The sequence below is a fragment of the Aplosporella prunicola genome (genome assembly GCF_010093885.1).
Source record: "Aplosporella prunicola CBS 121167 unplaced genomic scaffold K452scaffold_2, whole genome shotgun sequence".
Lineage (NCBI taxonomy): Eukaryota > Fungi > Ascomycota > Dothideomycetes > Botryosphaeriales > Aplosporellaceae > Aplosporella > Aplosporella prunicola.
The window spans coordinates 641,360-656,490 of NW_022983530.1; the positions used below are offsets into that span (position 1 = coordinate 641,360).

The following is a 15,131-nucleotide window of genomic DNA, read 5'->3' on the forward strand; positions in this document are numbered from 1 at the left end:
TCAGCCAGCGACAGACCATGAGTGAAGTTCGTTGAGACTTTTTTGCTGGTTGTGAAAGTGCATTTTAATGTGAACTCGTGTATGATGGCTAGCCCTTGCGAAACGCTTCCCTTTCGCCTACAGCCTCGACCAAACTCAGAAGGGTCCCCTAACACGCTCGCGGTACGCCCGAGCTCGCAAGCTTTCACATCGCCCTAGAGAGCGCAAATCCCTGAGGACGCAGAGCACAGAAAGATGACCTTGGGAGCCCAAGCAAACAATGGTCAGCTCCTCGCGACCATTGAACCGCTCCTCAAGTGGGCGCTTCACACGTCGACCTGGTCCTAAAAATATCGCGACCGACGAGCCAAACGAGAGCCGCCCATCATCGCAGACAGCAGCCGCGCCCGCGTCGCAACACGCGCCCTCTGTTCCCTCCGGCACGTCATCGATTGCGCCAGCCGAGAAGACTCCCACTGCATCACCAGAAGCGCAGCGATTGAAGCTACTGGGCGCCAACCCTGCCTTGAAGAACCGCGGCTCAACGCGTAAGAAGGGCGCAACCCCGATCAGCAACGCTGAGGAACCGAGACCTCCGACCAAAGTCACAGTCACACAGCCTCACGGAGGGCTAGTACAAACCACCAACGGCGTGCAAACATCGCTAGACATCCGCGAGGACGATGTCCCCTCGAATTCCGCAACACCCAAGCCTGAGGGCACGGGCGCTCTACTGGTCCCCGGCTCTGGGCCACCACAATCTCAGGACAAGAGAACGCTGAGGAGTCAAGATGGAGGATCGCGCTTAAAGAGCGACCTGGCTATATACTTTCCAAACTATGACGAGGTGATTTCAGGTGTCCCCCAGCAACCAGGTACGTTGAACTTGTGACCCCCTTGCGACTGGTATAGGGTAAATGGTTGACGCAAAATAGACTTCCTAGAGGTTGATGCGCCTATCTACATTACAGATGAACCGCTCAAGGAAGCCCCTACAATCCCCGTGCCTGCAGCACCAGCGCCACCGGCGCAAAAGCGGCGTGCGTCTGTCCTCACTTCCTCTCAATCCTCCGCCAATGGTCCGTCCGCCTACGTGAACGGTTATAGGCCCGTTGCTCAAGTGAACAGCGGCACACAGACCGTCGATTTTTCTACTATTGTTCGGCACACTCCTCATCACATAACAAGCGATCCTCTGGGCGATGATGTCTTTTTCAAGGCACATCGGCGCGCAGAGCGCAAAGAGAAACAACTTCGCAACATAGAGAAAGAAAGGGCTATGCACGAAAAAGTGCAATTAGAGCGTTTGTTGGACGGGCTTCTTGGCCATGACTGGCTACGCGTCATGGGTATCACGGGTATCACCGACTCGGAAAGGAAGGAATGGGAGCCCAAGCGCGACTACTTCATTGCTGAAGTCAGAGCTTTAGTGGACAAGTTCCGAGTATGGAAGGAAGAAGAAAAGAGACTGAAAATGGAGAAGGAGCAAGCTTTGCTTGCCAAGGAAGAAGAAGAGGACGAAGCCGAGCCTGTGGAAGAGAAAAGTACCGGCGAACCTGCCGATTCCAGCGATGTTGATGTCTGGGCAGCAAGGCAACTTCAGCAAGAAGCAATCTCGGCCAGTGGATCAAGCAAATCAAAACCACGGCCTCCTCCACCTCCTATCATCTACAGACCGCCGTCGCCGGAAAGACCTTTTACGTCATTCTATTCGAAGCCTCACATGCGTGCTGCTGCACTGGGTAAACAACGGCACGGACGTAATCTACTTGCGTTTGGACAACCCATTCCAGAGTTTGTCGAGGAAGAATTCGGCTTACCAGAGGAATATCTGGCTCCTGATGCGCTACGTGCGCATGCACGAAACAAACGGCGCAGGATGAGAGAGAAGAAGCAGTAGCTTCCTGTACAGCAACCAATAGCCTTTTTATTTCTTTTTAGTTTTCATGGCGTTTTGAACTGTGCTCGAAACATGGGCGCGCAGGACACACATAGGGACACATGCTTGTTAGGGCCCGGCGTTTTTTGAGTGTTCGTCAAGCTGGTTCTCATGGACTGCTTTTCGGCGCGCAGCGGGCTACGGACATGGTGCTCCAAAGGCAAACGAGGTGTGTACATCTAGTTTAATGCAGTTCCTATTAACAGCCAGACATTGGACGCATTTGAAATTGTGCCTACACCTGGCCAGGTCTTGAAAACAGTCGATGATGTTGTGTGTGCATTACTTGTCTTGCTTAACAAACTGGCAAACCGCTGCAAGCCTGACATTGTGAACAGCAAAATGCTAGATTAAAATGTGGTGGAATGATCTGGCGAGGCTCTGCGAGGTTGTCGAGGAAATGCCAAGCTCGGTCCCAGTTCCGCGCTACGAAAGCACGGAGGTCGGCGCAGATGGCTCCGATGAGCAGCAGCGTCAGAGCTGGGCATCGCGGTCCCAGTCAAAGCCGCGACACGGTTGCGACGGCCACAGCTCACGTTCGCTCGAGGACAACCCCTCCGACCACCACCACCGCCACCACTGCTCGCCGCGCTCGAGTCTGCCGTGCCCCGCGACTCAATCGCCTTCCGTTTCCTCGACCGGTTACGCGCTTGTTTCCACCGACCGCTACACCTCGCGTCCGCACCACCACCGCGCGCCGGCGACGGTTGCCTAGCATGCGCTCATAATCTTGGCGATGAGTAGGATAACTTCAGCGACGAGGGTCTCTGGTTGATACCTGGAACGGCATCATGCCTGGTCCTTTCGATCCCAGCGCGGCTTCGGCCGCGACAGCGCCCCCTCCACCTGGGCTCGGATTCTCTGTCTATTCGGAAAAGGTCGACCTCGACGTTGATTTCGCGGAACGCACACTGAGCGGACGGGCGGAAATTACAGTCCAGCCTCACTCGAAAGGACTCAAGCATGTCAAACTGAACTTGCGGCAAGCGCATGTCAAGCAAGTGCAGGTCGAGGGGCGGATGGCTGAGTTTCGCCACGACGATCCTCACTCGCATATTTATCTTTCAGAGAGGAGCACGGTACACCACCATCGAATCCTGCGGCAAAAGGTGGAGAAACACCTGGAAGGCGAATGTGATGATGACTTGGTCCTCAAAATCCCCGATAAGGTGCAAATTAGGGAACTGGGCGCCTTCACAGCTGAATCGCAAAACCTCATGGGCTTCGGCTCACTCGTAGAAACGCCAGCGCTCAGAACAATTGACGACAATGGGCCCGTTCTCACGCCGCTTAAGATCGTCATCGACTATGAAATCAAGAACTTCCGGGATGGCCTTCACTTTGTTGGCCTAGAGGAAGGAGATACAAGATACCCACATGTCTATACGCGGAATACACAGTTTCCAGGTACCGCTTCCTGCTTGTTTCCATGCGTGGACGACGGATCTTCGCGCTGCGTCTGGGACATTTCTATACGGTATCCGAGAACGCTTGGCGATATCTACCGGAACGCCGCTTCCCTGCCTTTGACCAACAGTGCAAATGGGGTACCCACACCTCCGCTTACACAGGCCAACGGCCTGCCGAACGGTGTCAGTCACGATAGTGATGTGCCAATGCCTGATGTCGATGAGAACCCCTTGGATCTAAGTGAAGAAGACAAAGCGCTGGAATTGTCGGTAATCTGTTCTGGTGACATGACCGATGATGTACGTAGTAGTCCCAATCGAATGGCGCTAAGATGTCTAACACTGTTCAGATTGTCGATCCCAAGGACCCCTCTCACAAAACGGTAACTTTCAGCTGCGCGTCGTCCGTGGCACCTCAACACATTGCATTCGCCATAGGTCCTTTCGAACATGTTGACCTTTCGGACCTGCGCGAGAGTGACGACGATGAGATGATGGGCCAAGCTGCTATCCGAGTGCACGGCTTCTGTCTGCCAGGAAGGAACGACGAAGTCAGAAACACGTGCATGGCTTTGGCTAAGGTAAAGCAGTCCACTTGAATTCTTAGCAGGTTTGTTAACGCAGCCCCAGGCAACGGATCATTTCTCCAAGACGTACATTTCCTACCCCTTCACAAGCTATAAGGTTATATTCGTAGACGACCTTACTCCTGATATCGCTCACGCGGCATCACTCTCACTATGCAGCAATTCCCTTCTCTTTCCTGAGGACATAATGGATCCACTGATACCCGTTACACGCAAGCTCGTCCACGCGCTTGCTAGTCAATGGATAGGTGTAAATGTCATCCCCAAAGGTCCTCAGGATTGGTGGGTAATCTATGCAGTATCTCACTTTATGGCGGACGACTTTATGGAACAGTTGTGTGGCAGAAACGAACACCGATTCCGGATGAAGACTATGGCGGACAAGGTTGTCCAACTTGATGCAAACAGACCATCGCTGCAAGACCTTGGAGAATATCTCGCCCTTGATCCTTCAGAGGTCGAGTTTATGGAGTTGAAGGCCCCTCTAGTCATGTTCATTTTGAATCAGAAGATCAAGAGGATGGCAAAAATGGGAGTGGCGAAGGTCATCTACAAGGTCCTCCTTCAAGCGAAGACTGGTAAGCTGCAGAACGGAACCATTTCCACCGAAGATTTCACTGGAATCGTGGACAAATACCTCGAAAGTAAGCCGATACCCGATTTTTGGAGACAGTGGGTGTATGGCGCTGGATGCCCACACTTTTTCGTCACACAACGCTTCAACAAGAAGAAATCTGTCATCGAGTTTGCTATCAGGCAAACTCAGGGTGAAAAGGGTGACGACTTGGACGACTTTGGGCAAGAAGTTAAGGATCTCGATCCAACCAGCTTCATGAAAGAGATCAAAGAAGGCAACAGTAGCATGGAGAAGAAGAAGCCGAAGAGGGTTTTTACTGGTGCCATGACAATCACAGTTCATGAGGCGGATGGGACGCCTTACGACCATGTCGTACCCATTCACGACTCCACAACGAGGTTTGACGCCCCGTACAACACCAAGTACACCCGACTAAAGCGGTCTCGGCGGCAGAAAGAAAGAGCTGCTGCTGCTGCGGGTATTGACATATCTGGTGATGGCGAAGTCCAAGACGACGTCCTGCTTTACTGCTTGGGCGATATCTTGGATGCCGAGCAAGACGTTCAAACCTGGAAATTTGCCGACTGGTCGCCCGAGGACGAAAATGCCATGAACCAAGAAAACTACGAGTGGATTCGGATGGATGCCGACTTCGAGTGGATTTGTAAAATCACGTTTGCACAGCCGCATTACATGTACGTTTCGCAGCTGCAGCAAGATCCCGACGTGGTAGCGCAAGTCGAGTCGGTTCAATACCTCATGTCGCAAAGACCTCATCCTCTCATATCGACCATTTTAACGCGCACACTTATGGATCATCGTTATTTCCACGGAGTCCGCACGATGGCTGCCGACGGCATTGCAAGATGTGCCGTGCCATTCGGACCTGAAATTCATAACATAGGCCTTTTCCATTTACAGAAAGCATTCCAAGAACTTTTTTGTCTTCCGGACTCGCCAATGGTCCGCTCCAACGACTTTTCGAATAGGAACCAATACCTGGTCCAGTGCGCTATTCCTAGAGCGATTGCGAAGTTCCACGATGAGAACGGAAAAGGTCACATGTTGGCGAAGAGGTGGATCCTTGACAAGTTGAAGTTCAACGACAACTCTCACAACGAGTTCTCAGACTGTCACTATGTGGCAACTCTGCTCTCTTGTCTCGCCGAAGTCCTCAAGAATGACAAGAAGACTAACAACTTGGCACAAGACGAATTTGACTTTATGGATGAACAAGACATAACTGAGTTCCAGAAGGACGCAATGAACGAAATTGAGCGTCATCGAAGGCTTGATGAATGGATACCTTCGTATCAAAACGTGATCACTGGCACGGCGCTCCATTGTCAGCAGCTTCTGATGGAAAATGGAATTGTCCCTCGTCAGGCCGTGGATTTCTTGCAGTACACCAAACCGGGGGCAGCTGACTTCGTCCGCCTCAAGGCCATGGAATGTCTGGTTGAGCTGGACATGCTTCTGTCACCAACCATTCTAAAGTTCCTTTTCTACACAATGGCGTACGATCCTTCGCCGTATGTTCGGGAACAAGTCTACCATATGATCGGCCGAGGCCTTGGCAAAATTGCCATTGGGAAGAAAGAGCAGGAAGAAAAGGCCCCGGCAGTTGAAGATGGCGGCCTCGTTATCGAGCAGGAAGTTTCCACCGAAGTTCGCCAAGCAATTAAGGAGCGAACACAGACCATAGCCGGTGCGCGAAAGGCTTTGAAAGCGGAGCTTGAGAACAACCAAGTTCTGAAGGATGCCTTAAGAAAAGCACTCACATCGCCCTCGGTGGGCCTTCAAGAATGGGGACGTATACTGGAGCTTTGCCAGCTGCTTTTTGAGCCCAAATTTGATCTGGTTGTTGCCATTAAATACCCCAAATATTGGAGCGTCAGACATCTCGGAAAGGGCAAATTGACCTTTTCCAGAAGCCAAAAACTGCGCACGAAGCCTCTCAACAAGATCAAGGGAGAGCAAGCACTTTTGCGCAAATCCACAGAAAAACGCCGTCGGAGTTCAGTTGCAGACGCACCACAGGCCAAAAGACCGCATGTTGGTCCATCTGCTCCACCCAAGCCGAATGGCCTACCTTCACTCAAGCTCAACTTGGGAGGCGTCAAGAAGGAACCGAGCGCACCTGCTTCTGCAACCACCCCTTCGGCAGCGCCAATCGTCAAACCTCCAACCCCGAGCGTCCCCGCTCCTCCTAAGATACAATCTCCATTTCCGAAAAACGTCAATCCGTTCGCGAAGCCGCCTACGCCTTCTCCAAGACCTACACCGGATTCCAATGCGCCGCCGAAGAAGCGTCGCAAAATGGTCAGATTCAAGGTCAATCCTCAGAGCTTGGCCAGCATCCTCCGCAAACCTCCCGCCCCCACGATTCCGCGCCCGCCCAAGGTTCATTCGTCTCTCAATGGGTCGATCCGGCCATCACACCCGCAGCAACGCCCACTCGGGCAGCAGTCAAAGCCACGACCGGAATCGCGGCCGGAGTCGCGGACAGAAGCGCGACCGGATTCGCGCCCAGCTTCACGAACAGAGATGCGGCCAGAAGCACGGTCGGAGTCTCGTCCGCTACCACGCCCGATAGGAGCACCGTCGGCCTCGCGCCCAGTATCATCGCGGCCGGAATCGCGACTTGACAGGCCGGATTCACGTCCCGTGTCACGACCGGCATCGCGCCCAGCATCTCCGGCAGTCGGACACCGTCCATCGCCGTCGCCACATATGCAGCGGCCACCGTCGGTCAACACTCAGCGCGCGCCTTCGAGTGGGATTCCGCGGCCTAATCCGATTTCAAAGCCGGCAGCGCAACCCATAAGGCAACCGTCTGCAGGCAGCCCTGCCTCGACGACGACACCGGCCGGGAGCCCGCCGGTTTCGGCAGGAGGCGAGGGTAAGCCGAAGTTGAGCCTGAAGCTGAAGCTGGGGAAGCCGAAGCCACCGGCAGATAGTAGATAGATAATGGCGAATGGAGGAAGTTCGGTTTTGTGGTGACTGTTTCGTTCATTCAAAAGTTGCACGCAGGCACGGCGTTCCGGGCACCAGGCGGCGGCCGGTCTGGATTTGCATGCATTTTTTCTGTTAGTAGGTAGGTAGTTAATGCGCTAGGCGGCGGCGGTGGCAGTGAAAGCATTTTCTCGCGTCGGCGCTCGCGACGTTGGCGGTAGCCGGAGCGGCGTGGCGGTAAGTGGCCTAAGCCCCGACTAGATTAGCGTAGCGCGGAGCTTTGGGTTACTAAGAATGGGCAAAATTTCAATTTGTGCACAAAAGTTCTGAAGGCCTCGCGCAACCCTCCACCCTCCATCTCTCAACCTCAACCTCCAAATACCCTCATAGAAACCCCATATTCATCATGAGTGACGAAGTCTACGAGGGTGCGATCGGTATCGATCTTGGTATGCTGCCTTCCCTCCGCTCAATCCTCTTTCGCGCCGCTAACCTGCTCTCTTCCCCGCAGGCACCACCTACTCTTGCGTTGCCAACTATGAGGGCACCAACGTTGAGATCAGTACGTCTCCCGCGCCTCCGCCGCTCGTGGAGCCCATACTCATGTTTTCCCAGTCGCCAACGAGCAGGGTAGCTTCACCACTCCCTCCTTCGTCTCTTTCACCGCCGAGGAGCGTCTCATCGGTGAGGCCGCCAAGAACCAGGCTGCCATGAACCCCATCAACACCGTCTTCGATGTCAAGTGAGTTGGGCGCCAAGAAAATCTTTTTTTCTTGTGCGGCACGAGGGCTAACAGTCCGCAGGCGTCTCATTGGTCGTCGCTTCGACGACGAGACCGTCAAGAAGGACGTCGAGTCCTGGCCCTTCAAGGTTGTCGACCAGGGCGGCAACCCCTTCGTCCAGGTCGAGTACCTGAACGAGACCAAGACCTTCTCTCCCCAGGAGATCTCCGCCATGGTTCTTGGCAAGGTACGTACCTCGTGCGCAACGCAAGAAAATTACGCAGTCAACTGACCGCCATACAGATGAAGGAGGTTGCCGAGACCAAGCTCGGCAAGAAGGTTGAGAAGGCCGTCATTACCGTCCCGGCCTACTTCAACGACAACCAGCGTCAGGCTACCAAGGACGCCGGTTCCATTGCTGGCCTCAACGTCCTCCGTATCATCAACGAGCCCACCGCTGCCGCTATCGCCTACGGTCTCGGCTCCGGCAAGTCCGAGAAGGAGAGGAACGTCCTGATCTACGACCTTGGTGGTGGAACTTTCGATGTTTCCCTTCTTCACATTCAGGGTGGTGTCTTCACCGTCAAGGCCACCGCTGGTGACACTCACCTTGGTGGTCAGGACTTCGACACCAACCTTCTTGACCACTTCAAGAAGGAGTTCCAGCGCAAGACCAAGAAGGACCTGTCCGGTGACGCTCGTGCCCTCCGTCGTCTGCGCACTGCTTGCGAGCGTGCCAAGCGTACCCTCTCCAACGGTACCCAGACCACCGTCGAGATCGACTCTCTGTTCGACGGCGAGGACCTGAACTCCAGCATCACCCGTGCTCGTTTCGAGGAGCTCAACGGCAAGGCCTTCACTGGCACCATTGTCCCTGTTGAGCAGGTCCTCAAGGACGCCAACATTGACAAGTCCAAGGTTGACGAGATCGTCCTTGTTGGTGGTTCCACCCGTATCCCCAAGATCCAGAAGCTCCTGAGCGACTTCTTCAACGGCAAGAAGCTCGAGAAGAGCATTAACCCCGATGAGGCTGTTGCCTACGGTGCCGCCGTCCAGGCCGGTATCCTGTCCGGCAAGGCCACCTCCGCCGACACCGCCGACCTCCTGCTTCTGGATGTTGTTCCCCTCTCCCTGGGTGTCGCCATGGAGGGCAACATCTTCGCTCCCGTCGTTCCCCGTGGCCAGACCGTCCCCACCATCAAGAAGAGGACCTTCACCACTGTTGCCGACAACCAGCAGACCGTCCAGTTCCCTGTCTTCCAGGGTGAGCGTGTCAACTGCGAGGACAACACCTCCCTGGGTGAATTCACCCTTGCCCCTATCCCTCCCATGAAGGCTGGTGACGCCCAGCTTGAGGTCGTCTTCGAGGTCGACGTCAACGGTATCCTCAAGGTCACTGCCACCGAGAAGTCTTCCGGCCGCACTGCCAACATCACCATCTCCAACTCTGTTGGTAAGCTCTCGTCCACCGAGATTGAGAGCATGATCAACGGTAAGCCCCCATGACGATGCCAACTCAATTGAACAAGACGCTAATCAATCGAACAGACGCCGAGAAGTTCAAGAACCAGGACGAGGCTTTCTCCAAGAAGTTCGAGTCCAGGCAACAGCTCGAGGCCTACATCTCCCGTGTCGAAGAGATGATCTCCGACCCCGGCACCAGCATGAAGCTGAAGCGCGGCCAGAAGGAGAAGATCGAGTCTGCCCTGTCCGACGCCATGGCCCAGCTCGAGATCGAGGACGCCGGCTCCGACGACCTCAAGAAGAAGGAGCTTGCCCTCAAGAGGACCGTCACCAAGGCCTTCTCCACCCGGTAAACGGATCGCGAGCACTAGGCTCTTGCTTTTTGAAAATGCGACGGCGATTGGCCGTCTCGGGGTTTCATGTGTTCCTTTTTTGACCAAACGGCTTTTTTTCTCATTTAGACTTGGCGGGTGCAACGGGCTTCCAAAAATAAAAGTGTTATGATGTCCTTCACTTTGTGTATGGAAAGGCTTTAGCGGCCCCCAAACGGTCTCATGGTCCACGGTCCACGGCCTAGTACTACCACACTTCCGATGTTCAGGCTTTGCTTTTGTTTGTGTTTTCGTCTTGAGCGTGATGCGTGAGCGAGCGTATATCTCCATACTGTAGCGCTTGATCTTGACTGCTGGCGGGGGAATGGGATGACGATGCTGCTGCTGTTATTGCTGCTGGCTGGCTGATCGGTCTGCTGTTTTCGACAAGTACAGTAACAAGAAAAAGAAAAAGAAGCTCCTGCGCGCCTGTTTGTCGCCTGAATACCTACCTACCTGTTCTACCAACCGCTGCTGCTGCTACTGCCCGTGATCTCGTGTTGTATGTATGTCGCTGTGCTTCGTGTGTGTGTGACGGATGATGCTTCTGGTGGTAGTGGTGGTGGTGGGCGTGCGTGCGCGTTTTAGCTCACGTGGGCTAAGGGCGCTGGGTCGGTGGGCTGTGGGCGTGAGAAGCATGCTGTACAGGTATGCTCTGCGTGCACGCATAATAGTGGTTGTACTAACTAGGCTACGAAGAACACACAACGAGGAAAAGAGCAGGTCCAGTATTTGGAGGAAGCCAAATGAATTAATAGGTGACGTTATATTGAGGTGTAAAAGGTGTGATGTGTTTTCTGTATGAACGATGTCTTGTGGCTACGGTTGGTTATTGTGCTGTGGTTATTGTGAGTATGCAGATGTATTTGATATTTTCTATATCTGTAGGTAGGCCGCACGCTGCAGGACGGCATAGAAAGGGTTAAGGGGATAATAGATTTGCTTTCCACTCCGTACAAACAACATTTAAGGTGTGTGCATGTAGTACGTGCGCGGTTATAAGACCTTCTTGATTATGTGCAGGACTCAGTCTTGTAGCTAGGGACTGCTTGGATCCGTCCCTATCCCGCTGAACGGTGAATCACCATTAATGGCGAGGGATGTTATGCCATAGTCATGTTTATAGGAAAGAAACATCTCGTGTGAACATTCATTTGACATTATCATGCAGCAGACAGACTTCTACATACATAGCCTGCCTGCCGGCCGGGTCTTCTCGTCTCGCTCAACTACACGCACACATACACCGCTTTAGAACCAGCAAAGATAACAACAAGCAACTCCTCGATCACGGCATTAATGGTGTCATCTCAGGTCGTTATGGCCCGCCCGCCCACATGGGGGTGCAGGCTTAGGAAGGGCGATAGGTGGTGATCTTCCCGAACGTGTCGGCCATGCCCCAGATACCTTGGCGCAGGCACGAGAGCTGGACGATCTGCGAGTGGTCGACGAAGAGGTTGACGTCGACGCCGAACTCGCGGATGTACCTGTTAGGAGGGAGATATTGTTAGCGGTGGAGATTGGTGAGAGGCGTAGGTATGTATGTAGAGGACTCACCAGTTGAAAACCTTGGGGTCGGCAGCCTCAAACATGACCTTCTCCATGGGCAGCTCCTTGAGAATACCCTGAATGACGTCGGTGCGCCAGCTCTTGACGTTCTCGGTGATGCCCTCGCTCTCAATCATCAAGCGCTCGACTCCGGCATCGATAAACTTCTTGCCCATATTAATGACCTTGCTCGGATCACTGGAGCCCATGGACTCGAGATCCGATGCCTCAGTATCGCCACCAGCGCCAAACTGGATGCCCAGCTCCGGCTTCGCCTTCATGCCGAACTGGTGGACGCGGTCCACCAAGCGCAGCCAGTCGGGCTGCGGCAGCGACAAGAACCCCGTGCTCACCTCGATGACGTCGAAGCCCACGTCCTTGCACTTCTGGAGATAGCGGTCCACGGCCGCGCCCGCGTCGCTCTGCGTCAGCACGTGCTCCATCCAGCCGCCGGTGGAGACGTAGACGCCGTGCGCGTGCGCCAGCTCTATCAGCTCGCGCAGCGCCGCCTCCGGGAACAGGCTGAAGCTGCCGCCCGCAAACTTCAGCCCGTCCACGTGGTGCCCCATCGTCTTGAGCACGTCCGACAGGTAGTTGGGCCCCATCGCGCTGTAGTACGGGCCCCGGATCTCCGTCACCCCCGCCGTGCGCGGCTTCGCGGGCCGTGGGTTGTGCCGGATGAACCCGAACCCGTTGTCTTTGTCTTCGAGCAGGATCTTGGGCGCTTCGGCGAGTGGCCGCGCCGTCGAGAAGGCCCGTGGTGCTGTCTTTTGGAGCGCGCTGCGCGCCAGCATGTTGTTGGTGGTGGTGGGGAATGTGCGGGTTGCGGCGCGGAGGAACGACATGAGGATTGATTATTTGTTTGGGTCTAGTTATAAAGGTAATTAGTCGATGATAGGTAACAGAGAGTAATTGGGAGATTAGTAGACTGGAGGATAGAAGCGTGCTGTGTAGGGAAGTAAATATTCGTAGGAGCTGGGGACCTGCCCGAGCTCCCATGCCTTACGTCATATTGCGGTTATCAATTCAAGGGTCCTGCTGGGGAACCTCATCGTCCGATTCGGAGCTCCCGTGCCGCGTGCACCTACAAGACGAATTATGGGGATGTCTCGCCGATGTGATCCGATTGGGAGCCCTAGGATTCCTTTAAATAATTTGTCCTAATCGAGCACGTCGACATCAGTTGGTCGGGACCTCCAACACCAACTCGTCCGAAGTAGGAGGCTGAACCCCACGGGATTGATGATTTGTGTTTTGGTATTTAGGTAGTGATCGTAGAGATGTACATGTGTCTAGCCGCAGTGTGCGCCTAGCTGGTCTATCGACATTAATGTAGGTAAGTCTTTTGTCATCTACACTCCGATAGCGCAGCTCCGAACTCCGCGCTCTGCCACTCCGCTGCGCCCCCCAATGTTAACAATGCCATACTGCTACAAACGCTTGCTAACTCCCCAAATGCTTGTGCCGCCGTCTCTTCGTCAATTAAATGCTGTATCCGGAAATCGTGTATGAGGGCAGGTTATGACGAGAAGGTATGTGTAATCCCTCTCGCCTGGCGACGCGATCATGCTCGTATGAATCGTAGTAGTTCGTGTCCATTTACTCTAGACGCAGACTGCAAAAGCAGTCTAGTCACTCTTTCTTCCAGTGCCGTTGGGTACGCGCTTCTCAGAATCCAACTGACCGTTCTCTCCCTCCTTGTCCTTCTTGCTCGGAATGGTGAGGCAGTTGATTCCAAGGAAGCTGCAGATGCTGTTGACGACCAGAATTGCCCAGTTCGCGTATACGACGGCCGCGAAGACAAAGTAAGCCTTAAGGTACCAGATCTCGAACACGGCAATAGCCGCAGGTGAACCCAGACCAAGGCGGGGCAGGTTGGTCAACACGGCGCCGCCAATGAGAGGAACAAGCATAACGGTCCAATAAGGGAAAGGCTGGCGCGTCAGATGGGCAAGTATAATCTTTGTCGTCATACGTCCAAACACCAAGCTCATGGTCAGACAGAACAAAACAAGGTGACCTCCTGTCTTGTTTGGAGCATCCCACTCTTCCAAAATAGTCGAGTAAGGGCTCCCCAGCCATGCACAAGTTGCCGTCGTGAAGATGACCATGGGAGTCCATTCCAGCAGAATAGGCAGGACAGGCAGATTGTTGGCGCGGCGCGCTCTGGCAACGTTCACGACACACGCGGGCAGATGGGCGATCAGAAAGGAGCCAAGGAGAATTGGGACCCAAAAGTCCCGGAAGGTTGTCGTGGGCGCCACGTAGTTTTCCAGGGAGGGGAAGTGTTTGATGAGGGAATCCGACCACACGCCAGGTCCGTTGTGTGCTGAGATGATCATGATCGAGCAGGCGATGATGAGGCCCTCGGTCGGACCATTGAAGTAGCCAAGATATAGGGTGTGGGTGTGGTACGTTTCCCAGGTCGAGAAGAACATGGGCAGGCAAGGGATCAGAGCCGTGAACGCGCCGGTCCTCGTCGCGCCATAGCCCATGGCAGCCGTCTCGAGCAGGCTGCCAAGCGTGCAGTTCAGGGAATCGATACCGTGGTCGAAAAGCTCTCCCAGGCCACTGGAAGTTCCCGTTCTGCGCGCTTGCTTGCCATCAACATTGTCCAGGGTCGAATACATCCAAAGACCAAAGGCAAAGCTGTAGTACAGCCATGCTGGAGCCTACCATGCAATATCAATCAGCTTCTTGCTCCTCTCCGACATGGACCAACTTCGGCGGGGTGAAGCATTGTCTTACCGGACCCACAAGATCAGGCACGTAGAGTTCGACTAATGCCACGTTGCCCAGGATGAACATGAAGCCAAGCAGGGTCACCATGTTGGGCGCCAGCCACATGGGCAGCAGCTCGACGAAGCCATTCCACTATACGACCAAGCCAGTTAACAGTGTGCAGTTGTAAGCCGGAGCGAGGGGCGCATACGTAATGCTTCAGGATGTAGCGAGAGATGAAGCTTTTGTCGACGCTCGAGTACTTGTACGTCTTCAGGTGAGCCAGGGCCTCTTCAGATACACATTCGTGCGCGGCGGTGTCTGTTCCGGAACCTTGTGGTTAGCCAGGGTCTGCGCACGAATAGAACAAGGATAAGGTACATCGGCTGGTGTGAATTTGGGACTCGAGGTCTCCAGACTTACTCTTCCCCATGTTCATGTTGTGCGAGGGGGGCTTGGGGCAGAGCAAAAGGTGTAGAAGGAAGTAGAAGAGAATTGCGCGCCCTTTACGCCGCCATGTATTCAGCCCTGGGTAGTACCGCCGTGAGTGTTGCGCGTTGGGTGGTCAAAGTGCGGCGCGTAGTTAGGGTTGCGGAAGTTCGGAAATTACCTCTACCGAAGCGTCGACGGGCATCCGGGCATGACGTTGGGGAATCACGCGGGGAACGACAGATGATTGACAGAAACTCGTACACGTATTAATTCACTGCCCGCTGCACCCATTTACGTATCGCCCTCGTGCTCGCTGCTGCAAGTGTAGGCACGTCTGCTTTTGCATGTGATGCCCTGACTCGCGCACGGCCCCCTCCGTTAGTCTGTACAACTCTTGCGTCGCGTCGCGCGAAAAGTTGTTGCAGTA

General features: G+C 54.3%; 5 protein-coding genes across 5 annotated transcripts; 3 read left to right on the plus strand and 2 right to left on the minus strand.

The window, feature by feature from the left end:
• The first annotated feature begins 150 nt into the window (after window positions 1-150).
• Window positions 151-2,165, plus strand: K452DRAFT_355139 (uncharacterized protein). The gene is made up of 2 exons (XM_033545939.1): window positions 151-854; window positions 915-2,165. Exons 1-2 carry the CDS (start codon window positions 260-262, stop codon window positions 1,877-1,879), a joined length of 1,560 nt encoding a protein of 519 aa, XP_033402375.1. The 5' UTR covers window positions 151-259; the 3' UTR covers window positions 1,880-2,165.
• A 272-nt stretch (window positions 2,166-2,437) lies between these two features.
• K452DRAFT_314912 (uncharacterized protein) lies at window positions 2,438-7,763 on the plus strand. Its single transcript, XM_033543811.1, has 3 exons — window positions 2,438-3,627; window positions 3,678-3,908; window positions 3,958-7,763. The coding sequence occupies exons 1-3, from the start codon at window positions 2,710-2,712 to the stop codon at window positions 7,456-7,458; spliced, it is 4,650 nt and encodes a 1,549-aa protein (XP_033402376.1). The 5' UTR covers window positions 2,438-2,709; the 3' UTR covers window positions 7,459-7,763.
• A 37-nt stretch (window positions 7,764-7,800) lies between these two features.
• On the plus strand, window positions 7,801-10,475 carry K452DRAFT_282844 (uncharacterized protein). The gene is made up of 6 exons (XM_033539658.1): window positions 7,801-7,895; window positions 7,958-8,008; window positions 8,062-8,188; window positions 8,250-8,415; window positions 8,472-9,660; window positions 9,717-10,475. The coding sequence occupies exons 1-6, from the start codon at window positions 7,853-7,855 to the stop codon at window positions 9,983-9,985; spliced, it is 1,845 nt and encodes a 614-aa protein (XP_033402377.1). The 5' UTR covers window positions 7,801-7,852; the 3' UTR covers window positions 9,986-10,475.
• An 879-nt stretch (window positions 10,476-11,354) lies between these two features.
• K452DRAFT_323789 (uncharacterized protein) lies at window positions 11,355-12,345 on the minus strand (the record flags this gene model as incomplete). Its single annotated transcript, XM_033544661.1, has 2 exons — window positions 11,355-11,490; window positions 11,561-12,345. The coding sequence occupies 2 exons, from the start codon at window positions 12,343-12,345 to the stop codon at window positions 11,355-11,357; spliced, it is 921 nt and encodes a 306-aa protein (XP_033402378.1).
• Window positions 12,346-12,762: 417 nt separating this feature from the next.
• On the minus strand, window positions 12,763-14,777 carry K452DRAFT_348398 (uncharacterized protein). The gene is made up of 4 exons (XM_033545539.1): window positions 14,654-14,777; window positions 14,484-14,593; window positions 14,300-14,425; window positions 12,763-14,223 (listed from the first exon to the last, which is right to left on the minus strand). The coding sequence occupies exons 1-4, from the start codon at window positions 14,709-14,711 to the stop codon at window positions 13,180-13,182; spliced, it is 1,338 nt and encodes a 445-aa protein (XP_033402379.1). The 5' UTR covers window positions 14,712-14,777; the 3' UTR covers window positions 12,763-13,179.
• Between the last annotated feature and the right edge of the window lie 354 nt (window positions 14,778-15,131).